Source organism: Tinamus guttatus, unplaced genomic scaffold, assembly GCF_059628265.1.
Source record: "Tinamus guttatus ecotype Peru unplaced genomic scaffold, ASM5962826v1 Tinamus_guttatus_pri_ptg000530l, whole genome shotgun sequence".
Classification (NCBI taxonomy): domain Eukaryota; kingdom Metazoa; phylum Chordata; class Aves; order Tinamiformes; family Tinamidae; genus Tinamus; species Tinamus guttatus.
Window position 1 is genome coordinate 5741171 of NW_028289064.1, and position 17644 is coordinate 5758814.

At 38.9% G+C, this 17644-nt stretch overlaps 1 protein-coding gene across 1 annotated transcript in view; it reads left to right on the plus strand.

Moving 5' to 3' along the window:
* Positions 1–16812, plus strand: part of PIP4K2A (phosphatidylinositol-5-phosphate 4-kinase type 2 alpha) — a 94924-nt gene extending 78112 nt beyond the window's left edge. The window contains exons 6-10 of the mRNA XM_088533979.1: positions 193–231; positions 9180–9293; positions 12628–12871; positions 13802–13905; positions 15616–16812. Of these exons, the coding sequence (XP_088390105.1) occupies positions 193–231; positions 9180–9293; positions 12628–12871; positions 13802–13905; positions 15616–15696 (582 nt within the window). The 3' untranslated portion in view covers positions 15697–16812. The remainder of the gene's footprint in view (positions 1–192; positions 232–9179; positions 9294–12627; positions 12872–13801; positions 13906–15615) is intronic.
* Positions 16813–17644: the final 832 nt, after the last annotated feature.

A 17644-nucleotide genomic window follows, 5' to 3' on the forward strand; every position in this document is an offset into this window, starting at 1 on the left:
TCTAACTTCTTCAGTTGATTGCAGTAGTTCAAGGGAGTGGGCCATTCCACCTACTGCATCACCTTTCTTTAAGACAGCTCTCAAGTTTAGAAAGATAGAGCTTGGCTCCTACTTGACCTGTTATTGTGGAAGTTTTCACATCAGTTTCGGAGATATGCACATTTTTAGATGCCCTTGTTTTTTCTGTTTCAGGGCTCTACTGTGGCTCGAGAAGCCAGTGACAAAGAAAAGGTACGGTGCGTTTTGGTTTATTTTTCAGTTACATAAACGTTAGCTAGACTCAGGTCTTGCAAAATCACTGCTTGTCTGCCCCTTGTCTTTGTTTTCCATCCTATGCTGCCCTCCTGAGTTCTGCCTCTTTCCCTCCTTTGTCTTTCCTCTGTTTGCTGCAGACCTTTGAGTGTTGTTTTGTAATGGTGGTGAGGGTTCAGAGGTAAGTGAGCCAATCCTCCACCCCCGGCTTTTCCCCTTTTCTCTCCCCTTCTTACCATCTTTAGAATCTGCCTATTGTAGAAAAAAAAAGAAAATAGGAATTTCTGTTTCCTCCTGCTTCTTCATCTTGCTTTTTTCTTGCTTTTTAGTAATAAACATTTATGGATAATCCAGGTCAATTAATGGAATGATGTGCCATGGCACCACTTGTAATGTGAAGGTAGAGTTGAATCAAACTTTGATTTGTGAGAACCTTTGCTGGGTGTGTAACAACGTGTACAGACAAGCAAACCACTGTCCCCATGACAAACTTGGATGTATATGCAGCTATAATGAGAGAGGTTCTCCTTCCAATTCTGTAGCTGCAGTTTTACTTTAAAAGGAAGTTGGTCCCTTTTTTTTTATGTCTCTTACTTTGGTTCATTTGGAAAATTTAGTATTCTCAAAATACACATTTCTCTCAGATTTCAATAAAATACACCAGTACTTTGAGAGAAGTTTGTGTAGACATTGTACAGGTAACTGAAGGTGAGGTATCATCGCTGTTATGGGAGACTTCTTAGATTTCAGGATTTCGGATGAAATCTCTAAGGACGTGATCCTTGTTTTCTTAAGTATTAGATGCACCACACCTGCCTCTTCAGGTCTTTGACGAGCCCACAGCTACACCAGGAGTAAGAGCAGTCCATGCTACCACTTTAGTTATGTGAAAAACTTTATGTAAGGTTTTCCCACTTTTTCCTAAGGAATGACTTATGGTATGAATTCATGTTCCAGCATTATCCAACTAAACTGTCCCAAATGCCACTTGAAGCTACAGTTATCTGCATTAGTTCTATGTTGCTGACCTAGACGAGGCCCCTCATGATCTTGCCTTGAATGGTCTTTGTCCTTTCCTTACAGTCTATTTTTGTCCTTGTTTGGTAGTGTAGCCACTAGTGTTTTTTAAAGCAGGGGGATTAACCCTTCGGTGTCTTATAAGTTCTGCTGATGGTACTAAAATAATCTGATATAAGTGAGGAAGGCAAGATATCTGAGTGGGAAGAGAGCTCAGATTTCAATATTAACACTTGGAAAAGGAATGTAAAATTTAATATTATATATATTCAGCTATAAAATAATGGATGCCGTATAGATATTTGGCATTTATGCTTTCTGATTTTTAGGAATATGTGTCATATTTTGCTTATTACCTGTTCTTGGAATAAACTTTGGAATTTCTTTCTTGATTTGGAAAAGGTCAGGATACACTGTCATTTGTCTTTATTACAGATGTTTTGAATAGTCATAGTCACTGTGATCTCAATCTCTCCTACAACAAGCATTAGAGTTGTAGGAGTTTACTTATGTAAACTATTTCAAGCAGTTCTAAAGCACAATTTTTAATCTTTTATGAACGAGTGTTTGTGTATTTCTGTGAATAAGCGAGGAAAGCTTGATCTTGAAACTATATGAGCAATGATAAAGCTGGGGTTTCAAACCTGCAATGAGATATGTCTGTGCATGGGTGCTCCCAAGTTCAGGGCCTTGAGGACTGTCTTGACATAAGTATGTAGATGGATCCGTCATTCAGACCTGGCAAGTGGGAGCTCTGCAGCACGTTTTTCACTTTCATTTTGTTCTTATGTAGATGTTGCTATTTTAAAATTTTTGTTCTATTCTAGTTTGTCGTCTCCTGTAGGAGTATTGCGCCAATTTTGAAGATATTGTCTGGAAATTTTTAGCTCAAAAAGGAGGGAAAAAAGGCATTTTTAGCAAACTTTCAAGAGCTTTTGACATCTCCTATTTATCATGCCTCGAGAAATTGCTTTGAATGATTTAACAAAACAGAAAATCTCAAATACTTCCCTTGTGTGATAACTTACAAGCTAATTCTTAGCCAGAGGCAAATTAAATCATCAATTTATGCATTTCCTCCTAATGACATTAACAATAACAGAACCAAATTAATGACAGCATTATGTAATTACATATTCTAAAGGCATACACCGCTATTCGCATGTGAAAAACAAAAAAAAAAAACACAAAGCAGGAAGCTTTGAGTGATAAAATATAAGGCTAAAATACCTGGTGATGTTTTATTGGGCCTTTTTGCAATTAATTTTTGATTTCTAATGTCAATATTCAACTAATCAAATTATTTTCTGAATTCTACATTAGCTACATTCACAGCTGTGGAACTCTGAAACCACAAAAAACAAACAAAAAAAAAAAACAGTGCCATTAGCACTTGCTAATGCAGATTGAGAATTTTAGATAACTTTGAAATGGCAAACTTGGGTAAAATGATGATGTTTCTGATTTTTTTATTTTTATTACTATTTGGTATTTACTCTGTTAATAAATAAGAGGCAATCAGTTATGCAAAATAATTCAATGGACCTTGAAATATCAAATCAGAAAGAAGAGAGTCTTTTTCTGCTTCAGTTTTGTAGTATAAAATAGGTACTATGGTTCAAACATTTTTTAACCATTTTTAAGAAAGAAAAGATGCTGGAATGACTTTGAGAATGTTACGTTCTGTCCCATTCTCAGTTTGTCTTCTCTTTGACTGTTTTCTACTGTTTAATATCCTAACATATTGATGATAAGCTCTGAAACTGTCATTTCAATATTTTGTGATAATCAGCGTGGAGACAAGCTCCATCCCTTAGATTTCACCTTAGCACACAACTCCTTTCATTTGCATTACAAGTGTTATTTTAATAATAAAGGCATCGCTTTCTTGGCAACAAGTATCATAACATGCCCTTACAGATGTCTTGAATTTAAAAGAACAGTATGTTTCAACAGTTGTCAAGTTCTGACAGCTGCTCCTATTTTTTCTTTTTCAGTCTTTAGCTCCCTTTTATTTATTTTTTTAATTAATAGTGGGCATATTCTGTTCATGCCTGGGACAGTTTTGCCCTCTTAAGTGAAACAGGAATAATGCAGAACTCCCTGGTGGTCTCTCTGCTCACAGTTATGCTATGAAATGAGCCCTTACAGCTGAGTGTGCTTGTACTTCTAAAGAACTTGAGCATGGTGCTAGTGATTGAGCAGCTCCGAAGGCAATTTGGAGAGGAAAAATAAAACCTAAGTGAATTGAACATAGGCCTACCATATTTCATCTGCCTTGAACAATCCCATAGCTTGAAATCGTATGTTTTTAAATTAGTTGAAATGCTACATCAGTTTATTTAAAAATAAACGTAAATACATTAAAACTGCAGTAAGTTCATTTGAACGAAATATTTTGTATTGAAGGTTCTTTTTTTAAAAAAAGTAATTGACAGCTATTATATATTAGTTAACTTGCATGAAAATTACTTAGCTTTGATAATTAAATTGGAAGATGCTGCTAGATGTAGCAAAACACTTTTTATCCTATATATTACAACATACAGCAAGCAATCTGAGAGCTGAATTACAGCTAATGGAAGAAGGACTTTAACACAGGAGCACACTGACAAGCTCACTGAGGCTTGATTTTTTTTTCTTTTGATGTTAGTAGGTAAAACTTGATTCAATATTAATTATTTCAAAATCTCGCATATTTCTTCCTGCTAAATTAAAATTTCTAATTCCAGAACAGTATTTTTCTTATTCTTTTTCTTTTTAACTTATTTTTGGTATTGATTGCAGTCTGCTTCATGTGCCTCCCTCACACAAGACACGTGAAGCCTGTCTGTGAAATGAATCTCAGGCTGACATATAGAGACTTTATGACTTTCAAAACATCACCCTGCAACACATAGCAAAATCAGGAATAGGCTTTTGGAGTTGGGAGCCCTCTTTCAGTATCTAGCCTTTATATGGCATCTACCCTGTTATTGTTCTGCAAAACAAATTTCTGGTTTCCCCCCTTCTTTGTTGTATTTTGTTTAAAAGTCTCTTTTCCCTAAGTTTAAAAATAAAAAGGGAATCTTTGTCTTATATTTTATATGCAGAGTGTTTATTTTGCAGCAGGAAAACCTTAACCCTCAGGGTGATTGTACATGCATTCCCTGAGCACTGAGAAGATACATGCTTACTATTTTAGTGCTGCTTCATCCATGCTGGAATTCCTAATCCATCTAAAATTCCTGCACAATCCCTGCTGGACCTACTAAAGCCATTCCAGTGCTGGTTTCCTCCCAGACCCCTCTCCTGGGTTAATGCTCCGTTTCCATTGCCCTTTACAACCTCGTGGTGCCTCGTGGGGCTGCAGGCCCTGGGGGGTTAGAAATCCCTGCGGAGGGCAAGGCAGCAGGAGCACAAAAGCTTGAGCTCGACCACGACAGGAAAGGGGCTGCAGTCTCCAGGTTTCCCAAGCAGGGTTTAGTTAGGCCTCCTCTTGCACAAGGTTACTGCAAACTGTATGTACCATAATAACCCTTTTGAAAATACTACCTTCCATGCATGCAGCAAGCACAAAAAGTCTAAAGTCAATCTGATGTTTCTAATTTGAAAAAAAACATACACGCTAAGCATACACTGTGAAGAGAACGCTATGATGAGCATCATAACTGTTGGCAGATGTTTTATACCACTCTCAGAAGTTATATACTGTAAGTCCAATTTTGCAAATGCTTAGCTATATGAATAAGTCGACTCATTAGTCAAGTTAGTTCCCAAACTATCAGTAGCACTGCTATTCACTGTTGTTCCTGCAACCTCTTTTTGCCTCTGTTGGATGAGAAGACGCTGCCAGGTTATGAAGACTCTTATTCTTCTTCCCTTGTCTTGGTCTAACACTCATCCTGAGACTCCACCTACAGCTATTGCAGGAGGCTTACTCCAAGATGCAGAAGGATTGATAGCCATTATCGTTACTTTAGGTCATACTGCAGAAAAGTAGTTTTTTTAGAAAAAAGATACTAATCTTTATTTTATCACATTAGGCTAGGATCGTGAATTGAGATGTTTAAGAAATGTACAAAACTATTCCATGTTCACATAGAAATCAAATCCTCACATCTGGCTCTTACCTTTCAAGAAATCTTTTTCATAAACTATTTCATTGAGGCCATGGATGAATTCCTTGTGATTTTAGGCTTGAAAATGGCCTTACAGATTCTGTCTTATAAGTCAAGGAAACATTTATTACTCTTCCGCATTTTCAAAGAAAGTGGTATCTTTCCATCATTAAAATATTCTGTGACCATGACAACATATAGAACCTAAAGCAGAAGTGTGTAAATAACATGCTTTTTTTTTAATAAGTAAATACTTATTTGTAAAATCTTCTGTGCCTTTCATGCATCTTTAAGTAGGGGATTAAAAATGATGGAGATGGTTCAGAAAGAAAATCTATTATTAATTTAGTGGAAGTAGTTAGATGTTCATCTCCTGTGCAGCTCTTAAAATATTTAGTTCTTTAATGATAGTAATATGTTCATTATAATGAATTACATTATAGGAGATTCTTTTTCTAACACAGATTTTGCTTCATTGGAAATATTTGAGACTGAATTAAAAATTAATTGTATCAATTATTTCATTAAAGCTAAGCCTCCATTTTTTTCATTCAGATACAGTGGTTTAAACTGCCACAACATGTTTTTTTTTCTATATTCTCTTACTGAGGTGCACAAGATTAAAATGTATTCATTAGAATTTTTCAGCATGAACACATACATTGTGGATTTTAAGTACCTTCTAAAGCCTCTCCTAATTTTAATTCCTAAACTCCCAAACCACTTTTCAAGCCATTAATTCCCGTGTGAAATGCTATTAGCATTAGCACTGGCTTTTGTTAGTAACATTTGGGATGGAACCAGCACCCTAGTGCGATTCAGCTTTATATCAATATGGAGAATGCCGTTGCCTCACACAAAAAAGCTTTGTGCAGTAACACTCAAGAAGAGGGTAAGAGGGAAGAGTGTGGGCCAGGAAGCATGGCACAAATGTAGCGAGGGCAGCGATTAGCACGTGGCCTTTTAGATCTGAGTTCTTATATTGGACCCTCTGCTTTTATTTCCAGGTCTCCCCATTTGCTCCCATGCCTGAGCGCGGCCTTTTCACTCACAGGCGCAAAGCTCCGCGGCGGTGGGTGCACGGGGGCTCTGGGGAGACCCGCACGAGGCAGGGAGCAGTCTGACTTTCGGGAAGAGCCGAGTTTCTTGCTGCCTCCGATGCCCTTGGGAGCCCCCCTTGGGCCTCGTGACGGCACACGCGCGAGGGGCCTGCGTCAGCGTTGCTAGCTCAGCTTCGTTAAAAATAGGTGTGCAGGCACTGGTGGAGTGGAACGTGGCACCTGGGCCGTGGGGACACTGACTCTGATGCCTTCCTCAAACATCACCACCTGCAGTTTAAGTTTATTTTTACTGCGAAGACCACTGTCTTCAGTGCAAAAAAATACTTCCCCCCCGCCGTAACCACCCAAACAAAGCGGTAATCGGCTGTGCTGGTGTTACACAGGAAGTCTGTGGCGCAGTCTAGAAATAACCCCACATCTCTGTCTCAACCACAAGCACATCCTTCCTCTGTGCCTCCCCACCACCTCCTTGCTTTATTTTCAACAGGACTAATAAACCCTTTTGGTGTTAATGGGTTTGTTTCGCTTAATCTCTGCCTGGTTTAATAAATAATTTGGATATACTAGATGCAAAATAAATCCCAATAAGAGGATATTCAGTGACTTTGTTGCTGGGAAAGAAGGGAGCTTGGTTTCTTGCATACTTTTCATTACTGTTTCATCTTAAATTAATTCATCCAAGTCTCCTCTCCATTCTTAAACATCCCACTCACTGGATTCCAGCCGCTGGGATTGGTGACATCCTTTTTATCCCCAGTGCCGCCTCTGCAGAATGAGCCCACATCTAGGGGATGCTTTCCTCCATTGTGCATGATACTGTCCACAGCTGCTGGTCTGGAATGTTTATCTGATATTTCCTTTGGAATCCTAAACCACTTACGGAGCAGGCCAGAAAGAAAATCGCTGCACAGTCGGCTGTTGTGGTGTAGTAAACAACTCGTTGCTGGCTTTAAGCAGTGTCTGACACGTTGCCTCTGTGTTTTAATTTAAATTACCCAGCAGAGCACTTCAGGATGACTGTCCAAGGAAGGGAGTCCTCTAGGCATAACAATTATCCTTCCATCTCAGCTGCTCAGGGTGTTTTTCATTTTAAACCAACATAGGACTCTGGAGCAAAGTTAGAGGGTATCTTAACACATTAGATTATTCTAGAAACAACACAGTAATTAATTCAGAGCTACCAAACTCAGACCTAGCCTTTTCCAAAGTTCATTATGTGTTGGAATTGGGTTGTTTTAGCATGGATTCATAACTATTAATATCTAATTATATTGTTTAAATGTTTTTGAGCAGCTACTGGAAGAATCACTTTTCTAAATAAATGCAGCATTGAGGACTCTTGAGCAAGCCACAAACTCCAAGTTCAAGAAAATAAGTGTGGATAGTTGTAGAACTGTGGATTTCATTGTCCTTTCTATGCAGCCCAGAAGCAAAAAAATTACACCATTGCAAAGATATGTAAAGCACTGGAGGGTCTGCCATGGTCTCACATTTTAATTCTGCACTTTTCAAGAAGTAAATTCTGGTCAAGACAGAAGAACCTCTGAGATTCTCTTCTTCACCATGTTTACAAGAAGAAAATAAACCATTAAAAATATTGTTCTCAGGAAGGTTACCAGCAGTGTCAGACCACTTAAACACGCAGAAGACTCATGATCGCTGCCTGTTTTTCCTAGCAGAAGGACTTTCAGAGTCACAGGAAATTAGTTCATGGGGATCAAGCACTGCAGGGCTCAGATGTCCTGTGACATTTTCTTTGTAAAGAAAACCTGTTCTGCCCCATCTTCCTACTAAATTGGTGGGAGAGGAAGAAGGCAATGGCCATTAAAGGCCCTAATTGTAGAAACTACTTTACTTTTGGGTTCCTCGAGCAAATAAGTCCAGGATGGACCAGGTTTATTTGTTTGTTTGTTGTTGGACTTTGTTAGACTTTTTTAAGTAAATTTTCAGTCCTTGCCCTCTGAGAACAGAACGAGTTTCAGGGGTCTTAGGTTACTTACTAAAACCAGTGGTTACTTTATCTACACCAGTCAGATACGTTTCTCTCTGCTTAATGCTGTTGCTGTTCGGAGAATTAAAGATGGAGATAATCCAGTAATGCACCAATATCAAGAGCATTTCATTGAACATTTGAAAGGTAGAAGTCTTCTCTGGGCAGTATTACACAGTTCCTGTTCAACCTGATTTTATGTATATGTGTATATAAAATTATTTGGTATTAGGCACATAGAAACTTTCACAGTAGCTATGCAACATGTAATGCAAAGCCCATTGGTTTGATGTGGTGGCCCTTTGTTAAGAGATATAGAGGTATTTCACTTGGACTAACTTTCACTTACTTTTGAAAAATGACATCTTGGAAGAAGCGCAGACTTGAACAGTAGATGGCAATGAAGTATTTGGTTTGGTATTTTGTCTTAGTTAAACTTCTTGCTTTCCCAGTAAAATTACACCTACAAGGCCACGTGCACCACAGATGAAGTAAGAAAGCAAATAGCTGTTTGTCGTTGTGCAGACCTGCATGCGATGGAGGTGCGTGTGCTTCCAGCGCTGAGGAGGCCGCGGGGCTTTCCGCTCCCTGCTGCCCTCTTTGGAGCGCTCCGAACGCTGTGCGGTTTCTCTGGGGCTTGGAGGGTGTCGCTCCCGGTGGGGCTGCGTGAACTTCGGCTGTGGGCCCAGGTGGACGGGGCAATTTCATTGTGCTGCTGCTCGTGTTTGGACTCTGAACGTAGGTTTTGGTTTGTTTTAGGCCAAAGAGCTGCCGACGTTCAAAGACAATGATTTTATTAATGATGGCCAAAAAATTCATATTGATGAGAACAACAAAAAGATGTTCCTTGAAAAACTCAAGAAGGATGTTGAGGTAAGAATGCACCCGTTCAGTTATATGTCACTAAAATATGCAGCAAATTACAGATATGTTTGAACTCATAGCTGTAATTCATAAAATAAAAGCACTTGTATTTCAGGAGTTGATCACTGCTTCGTTGGCACAGGAGAGAGAACCTCGATGCCGTAGCTCATCATATTTTGTCCCAACCTTGGTGGTGCAGTGCTAAAATGGTGGTAACAGCATGACTTGGCACCCAAGTGCTTTGCCAGCACAGTCTGCCCAAACATCCCCGAGGGGGAGCCAGGCTTTGCTAGTGGTGTTTTACAGATGGAGAACGTTGAGGTGCACCAAAGCCATTGACCTTAGCTAAGGCCACATGTGGACTGTAAACCATAACAGACAGTGTAGGTTCCCCTCCTCACAGCTGTGCCTGCTCTGTTTCATATTAGTAATCCAGTTTTAAATCATCTTTAGGATCACACTAATGGACTGCTTTGGAAATTTGTATACAGCAGTTGTACTCATTATCTTAATGCAGCTTTCGCTTGTAAATTTGTATTGGTTAAATGCAGCCTATACTCAGTACAGAAGTGGTGTTTTACTATGTGATTTTAAAAAGATATTTTGTTATAATTGGTAAAGCTACTCAGGAAATAAGGGAAACTAAATATTGAGCTAACTAGTGCATGAAGCTTGGCTTCAAGTTCTGCAACTCTCCTGTGTTAACGCTCAAGACAATATTGTGCAGTCGCTAAACTCAAAGCCTAAAATCCATTTTCATTGTTGACCAAAGCCTGACATCAAAATGGCCCTGTGGCTTAATAAACTTTGAACTATTTATATCAAAAGGAATGAAGTCAAAATTGAATTTACTTGTTCTTCAGATCTGTATCTGAATATTGTTCAAAAGCTGCTGCATAGTCACATAAAATATTGTAACTTTAGAATTTACCCAGTAATTTGCTTTTGAAAAAAAGCTGGCTTCTCATCAATTCATAATGATAAAATGAAAATACTTTGTATTTAAAATATATTAGGCTATCAAATTGCTCGGTCAGTCTCACAATTCAAGATACAAGTTAATTTGGGCTTAAAAAGGAGCACAAGCTCCTTTAATATGTAGTGCTGTTGCTAACTAAAACTATTACAGTAGGTCAGTTTCAGACAAGATTTCAAATATGTGCGCTGAATGTAGGAGTACACTCTTGCCTCAGGATGTGGATTCTGTGCTATCATCTACATCATAGTAAATTTTAAGTACAATGTAATTGTAAATGCAAGGGGATACCATGTTTAGGGGGCTATTTTTTTATGGTTTTGAAATTTATATAGATCATCACTGAATATACACATAGATCACTACTGTGAAGTGATGTGACAGCTCATTTAATGGCAGGAAGCTATTTTTAATGGTGTTTTCCTTTTATTGGTCATTCTGCTTTTGTCAGATAACTAAGAATATGCAGTTTATACCCAGTGCATAAGCACTCAGATTTCACTAGTCTAAAAAAAATGCACTGCACTTAGTGTTATCATTATCTTATCAAAGACTATTTACAGTCAAACATATTATGGAGTAATATACTCAAATATATGGCTTTATATCTGCTTTTGTTTGTCATTACATAATTTTTGTTGTATAGTATTGCTCTCATAATCAAGTCTTATGTTCCTTTCATATGCTCAAATAGACAAATATTTATTATTGCTGTTTTGCAATCTTCTTACCCAGTGCTATCTTCAGTTCTCTCTTGCCTCATTTTCCTGCCTGCCCATTCCACTGAAACTGTCCTGGGAAAAAGCACAGAAGGATATATTTTTTTCCCCTTTAAATGTGACAATCTTTTCTTTGTGCCGATTTTCTTAAATCTCTCTGCTGTCCTCAGCAGCACACTCTTGCCCAAGACCCATTTTCTTTTGATTTGCAGCCTACTCCTTTCCCAGGGGTCTGTTCCCCTTCACACTCTTCTTCCTTTACGTTTATTGGTAGATTTTCCTTCTCTTTCTCTTTCTCCCTCTCTTTCTCTCTCTCTCTCTCCCCGCCTCTCGCTGCCTCCCTCTGTCAGTGTTTCTCAGGAACATAATGATGTGCCTCGAGTCTTTCCACGCCATCGCCTCTGGCCTCTCTCATCTGCTCTTATTGTATGTCATTCATTACCTCCGTGTTGATTACGAGGCAGCTGCTCTGGGTATCCTCAGTGTCTCTTCAAACTTAAATCTATTCGAGTCTTTCGCTTTAATATATTAAAACTGGTAGAAACCAATTTCTTCTTTATTTCTAAAGTCTCCTCTCACTCTCCTTCTTCATGTTATCTTTTCTAGCACTTGAATTCATAGTCAAGTTGTTATTTTGACAAACTCTATACTGTTTCTCTTTTTCTAATGTTTTTATATTTCTCTTATCTGTTATAAAGTCTAGCTTAAATTTCTTCTTCTTTGGTCTACTCTAACTTTTTGTTTGTAGCCCATTGGAGTCTCCAGCAATGGAAATGATTCATTCTTGCACTTTCTTTCTATGCCCACCCGCCCACCGTAAGCTCCAGTTCCACAAGTCTTTGTACAGCGAGCTCCAAACCCCGGGATTGCTTTCAGGCTGCAGCACAGCACTGCTCTGCCATCCCCTTCCCCACCCCCTGAACAACTTGCTTATTCCTGCTCTCTTTTCTGCTTCCTGTATTTCCATCTCTCTCACCTTTCTGACTTATCCTGTTCCCCTCAACCCAGCGCTTTGTACATACACCAAGCATATTCACTTTCCAATTTTCTTCAAACTCCCGTCTTCAATCAAAATGCTTGTTCACATTCACATTTTGCTTATCTGATTTAAATCGTGAGCCTTTCACCGTGAAGAGAATGCAGCCGTCATTTCAGTTCCTCACAATATAAAACTTCACTACGCTTCTACTGCTAGAATATTTAAACATTGTTTTCATGACTTTTTAATAAGGATTTCCAAGGAGGGGTGGAATTTAGTGCCAGATGACAACACACAACCCATCTGATAGCACAAAGTCTGGTCTGGATGTTGCACGGTGACCAAAATAGCCCTAATTGAAACCCTAGGCAACCGTGACAGTGATTGCCTCACCCAGGGCTGATCTTCACTGTAGGAAAAAATCTGTTTACCTGAGGATTTTGGAAGTGTGCTACAGCTTTTATAATTCTAAACTGTAAGTGAACTATGTACTGTTGCTACCTCTTAATAAAGTATATTGCTGCTAGGTTTAGCCTTTAATCCTCCATTTTGTTCTCTCTTAGAAGAATCTGCTTTTTTAGACTGATGACATCTTTACCTAACTTCTTGTGTTTGTAACTGGAGCTTACATTTTCCAGGGATATTGACAAATTGTTTATCACTTTCTAGTTTCTTGCTCAGCTAAAACTCATGGACTACAGCTTGCTCGTTGGCATTCATGATGTGGAAAGAGCTGAACAGGAAGAAGTAGAGTGTGAAGAGAACGATGGAGAAGATGAAGGCGAGAGTGATGGCACGCACCCTATCGGAACCCCTCCAGACAGCCCGGGAAACACACTCAACAGCTCACAGCCTTTGGCTCCAGGGGAATTTGATCCAGCTATTGATGTTTATGGAATAAAATCCCATGAAAGTAAGCAATAAGAAATGTTCTTACATTGAAATTTTTTGATTCTTACCCCAGAATCCTAGAGACTTCTTAACCACAGAAAAGCAAAGTTAAGTTGCACAATGTAATTCACTCTACAGAAGAGAAAATGAGTTGTTCTTTGGTGCAGCAGAAAGCAGAAGATGCCTATAATGCCCAGATTTGATACTGAATATATTTCTCAAGTATATTGGGAGGTGAGGTTACAGTGAAGTACTTCACCAACTACATAAGCAACTCATATACTCATTTAACTATTTACATGCAGTGGTTCTCAGTTTTTTTTTTCTCATTTATTTAGTGAAATTTAGTGAATATCATTTTCCTGATAGGTAGTTAATACTGTTAAAAGCACTCCAGAAGAAAGTGAGCAAACAGCATTCCAGTTTGTATTTCACTTAGTTGGTTTTGGCGTCGTTTTTTGGAAATTTGTGTGCTCTCACACCCAAGTCTCTGTAGCAGAGAAAGCCTTGTGAGAAGCGCTCTTTCGCATAAGAAGCCTGAAAATGTGTTTGATGTTAATGCATAAAACTAAGTATGATTTGACTGTTCAAGATGAGGAATGCTGTGTCTATATATATATATATATATAAAATTTCATCTTGTTTTTGACACAGAAACACCACCTTTCATATAAAACGTCATAGTTTTTCTCTCTATATATATATTAACCATGAAAGAACATGTAACCCATATTACTTTTAGTGAATAATAGTTACTTTTTCTGTATGCTGTTTTTTATTTTACACTCACTCACTTTTATTTGCATTCTATATGAACGCAGTTAATCTCTCAGTTACAAAGGGTCTCCATTACAAAGTCTGTGACTCTGACTGGCCTGTCTTTGCTGCTGATCCTCATATAGCCTCGTCTGATGGAAAGCCATTCTTACCACCATGTGTTTGCCTTTTGCAGATGCACCTCGGAAGGAAATCTACTTTATGGCCATTATTGACATTCTTACTCATTATGACGCAAAAAAGAAAGCTGCCCATGCTGCAAAAACAGTTAAGCATGGGGTAAGGATCTGTGTTGCTTTTTTCACTCTTATTCTGGTGGCACTTATGCATATTTGTTGTTTAGTATGTTGGTGTAGCACAGTTCAGGATGTCTTTGGAAAGGGGGGGAAACAGATCAGATTTTTGTTTCTTTTTTTTTCTAGTTTAACACGTAATTCAAAAATATAGAACAACAGCTACAGATTACATAGTGAGAGTACAGCTCCCTTTCCAGATGTGTGCAGTGTTCTTGCCCATAAAGAATGCTGGTGAGATGCTGCCTTTTTAGGACTTCGTCCTAAGTTTGTGAGATGTTCCTTATTCTTGGAAACCAAGGGAGCTGTTCACAGAGACATGTGTTCTTATATAGCTCTATAAAAGCTCTTGTGAATGTGATTTAACATGTGGGATCCTAGTGATGGTTTCATTATTTGGTACAGCCAATCTGAAAATTGTGTCCTTGGCATATGACACAGCTCGCTTTTTAAGACTTGTAAAAAACACAATTTGCAAAATTAAGCATAAAAGGTACTTACTAAATACTTCAAGACCATTCAGTGATTTCTCTATTTTCACTGAAATTGCTGCTTAACAGCAGCTACAGGACAATCACAGTGAAGTATCCCAGTCGTACGGAGTTAAGGATTATATCTCCTGTCATCACTATACAGTGATTTTAGGGATCAAATGTCATAAACTCTTTAAAACAAGACCTTAGTCATTCATTACCATAAAATCTGTTCTCTGTCTTAAGTATCTGAAGGACCAGGCCTTTATGTGTTGGGTGCTTTTTTAACAAAAGAAGTTGGAGCTTTTTCATTTATAACATGAAGTGATTTAGCATTCTCACAACAAGCCCTGTCCAGGCGTGCAGAGATATTTTTTGTCTCTCCAAAACAATGCTCTCATTACTCTCTCTGCTCTCAAAACAGCTGAAAGTTGATGCAGACCATATGCAGCCATTATCTGGCAGTTATTAAGGAACTTTGAGTGTAGCATACTTAAAATCACAGTTCTGGATTAAATAAGGAGTAAAATATGTTGTAAATAACAACTAGGACTATTAAAGCTGGCTGTGATTAAATATTTTTACTGAACTTTTGTACAACCATTTTTATTTATTTCACTGTCTACATCCTGAGCCACCTGAAACTGAACTTTGTTCTTTAATTACATCCGGGGCTTTTTTTGCCCTTTTTTTTTTTTTTTTTGCTTTTGTAAAATCAGGAGAACATAGGTACAGATGTGGCTAAGACTCTGAACCTCAAATAATATTAGGGATAATTAGGACTTGTTATTACTGCATATTCCAAAGCAGGTCAATTGGCATTCAGATAGCAATATTTCAATAGCAATATCTATTAATGGAGCAGCAGCTCACCGGATCTGGCTGTGCTAGGCCAGCCTTCCCTATACAAAGACACTGCTGCTAAGCAGAGCACAGTCTGCGGGCAGAACAGTTACGTGTGTGGTAGAAGTTGTGCAGGGGAGTGAAGTACAGTGAGAAGTAAAGGAAGGGGAGAGGGGAGCTTCCCGACACTGCCCTGGGTGCAGGGTATCGCTGCACCCTGCAGGGTCTGGGAAGGCTGCGGTGCTGCTCGAGGCCACCGCAATTTGGGTTTATATTATCTGCTTCTGAGCCTGCAAATGACATTTGAGTAACACTGTCAGTGCCAAACGTCGAATAAAATGTTGGTTCTTGCTTTTCTTCCCGCTCAATTCTCTGTCTAGGCTGGTGCCGAAATCTCCACGGTTAATCCTGAACAGTATTCAAAGCGCTTCTTGGACTTTATTGCCAACATCTTGACGTAACCCATCATGTTACACGGGACAGACACAGGACTTGGGGACAGCAGCAGTGGCTACAAGTGTAGGGAAAAAAGGAACTCAGAGAAGTGCTCATCTCGCAGAAAGCAACCCCCTTGTTTACATCTGCTGGCCAAGATGCCTGACGTGGGGTGGAATACGCGCTTTAACAGCTGCCTGATATTCCCAGCATAGTTCTAGCTATTTCTGACTCTTTCATGTGTGCAAAAAAATTAAATTAAATAGATCAGCTTTCTCAGAGTGCACTGTGACAGGAATACTCTGATGCTCCCGTCTGAAACGGAATAAATGAGCAAAGTGCTGTGGGGTGGGGTGGGGAAAGGTACATGCATGTCTAACCTACCATAGGGGTATCAAACTGTAAACTGTGGATCAGTTTATTTTTTGAACTAAAAGATACATGACAGTATTCATGATGATAATGATAATAATAAAAACCTTACGGCGAATGTTACTTAAAACTTGCACACTGGCACTCCTTAAAAAATCCTGCAACAGAAAGGCCTTGGCGCCAGCAGGGTTTCCCGTTCATAGCTTCATAGCAGTTGGGTTTCTGCCCCTTTTTTTTCTCTCTCTCCTGTTTTTTTTTTTTTTTCTCTTTTTCAGCATCAGGAAGTTGAGACTCTCAGACATCTGAGAGCTAATGTCTCTTACCTTACAAAGAGCTAACATGTACTTCATGCTACGTGTACATTTTTGCTACGGTGAAGTTACGTTAAGGGAAAACCTTGCTTGTTTCACTTTGTTAACTGAAGTTTGCATTTGTTTTATATTCTTGCAGTATAGGAACTAATAATGTTGCAAGTGGAAAAAAAAGCTTATTTGAATAAGCGCATAGTTTTGGGCAATAGTAGCTTCATCTTTCCCTCCTGAAAGATGTGCACACTGATAGAAATTCCATTTCTCCTGTAATTCAATGGGAATTTGAAGTTTAAATGCTTGTGTTGTACTGTTTAAGCAATGGTATTTTATTATGGATTATCCCTTTAAATTTAACTCTGAATTTTACTGTTTACATTACTAGGAAAGCAGGGATACTTCTGAATTTCAGAGCTGTGTACAATATATGATTTCTGAGTTTACATGTAAAGTTATTTTGCAGTACAAATGAAGTAATGTTCGTCCCCTTCCAAGATGCAACATGCAGCAGTGAAGCAAAGTGAATGTCTCACTCACCTCCATGCTAGAAGTTGTTACAATAAAATGGGAAAGGCCATTCCAGAGGGATTTTTCCCAAGGTCATCTTTTATCATCCAAATGACCTGTCCTCTCGCTTACCCAAATTTGATTGTATAGAACATTGCCTAAAACTGTGCTGATCTTGTTTAACTTGTTTGAAGTTTTTAAACAACGCTGCATTTCTTCTCTTCCTGTACTTCTCCCCCAGCGATTCCATGCTTGAAAAAAAAAAAAAAATAGACGAATTTACATACGCTTAAAGTTTATCTACTTCTACACTGTGCTCAAGCTGTGCCTTTACAACCTCCTTTTGGGAATCGTTAGGGTTTTGTAGGCCATTTAAGCCCCCCAGACGCGGGTGGAACCCGCGGCGCTTCCCCCGGAGCCTGGTAGTGGCCAAGGGCGACGCGCTCCCTCTTGCTGTGCATTAATTCTTTCCCCTTCCCCTACCTTCCCTACAGAGTTTTCTTGTTTTGTTTTTGTTATGTCTGACTTGGTGATGTCCGCAGCACTGTAATGTATGTGTACACTTCTATACTGTCTGTATTTAAATCACTTGGTACTGTGGCTTGGTATTTTTTGTCCTCTGCCTATATACCCCCCAGCCTACAATATCGCCCAAGTTTTGCTTTCTGAAGTATGAAGAGGCTGTGGTTCCTCAGCTGCGAGACCACAGCGAGACCCCGCAGTAAAAATGAGGTTGAGTCAATATTTAATTGTGGCCGACTAGTGTGCATTTTTAGACAATTTTAGA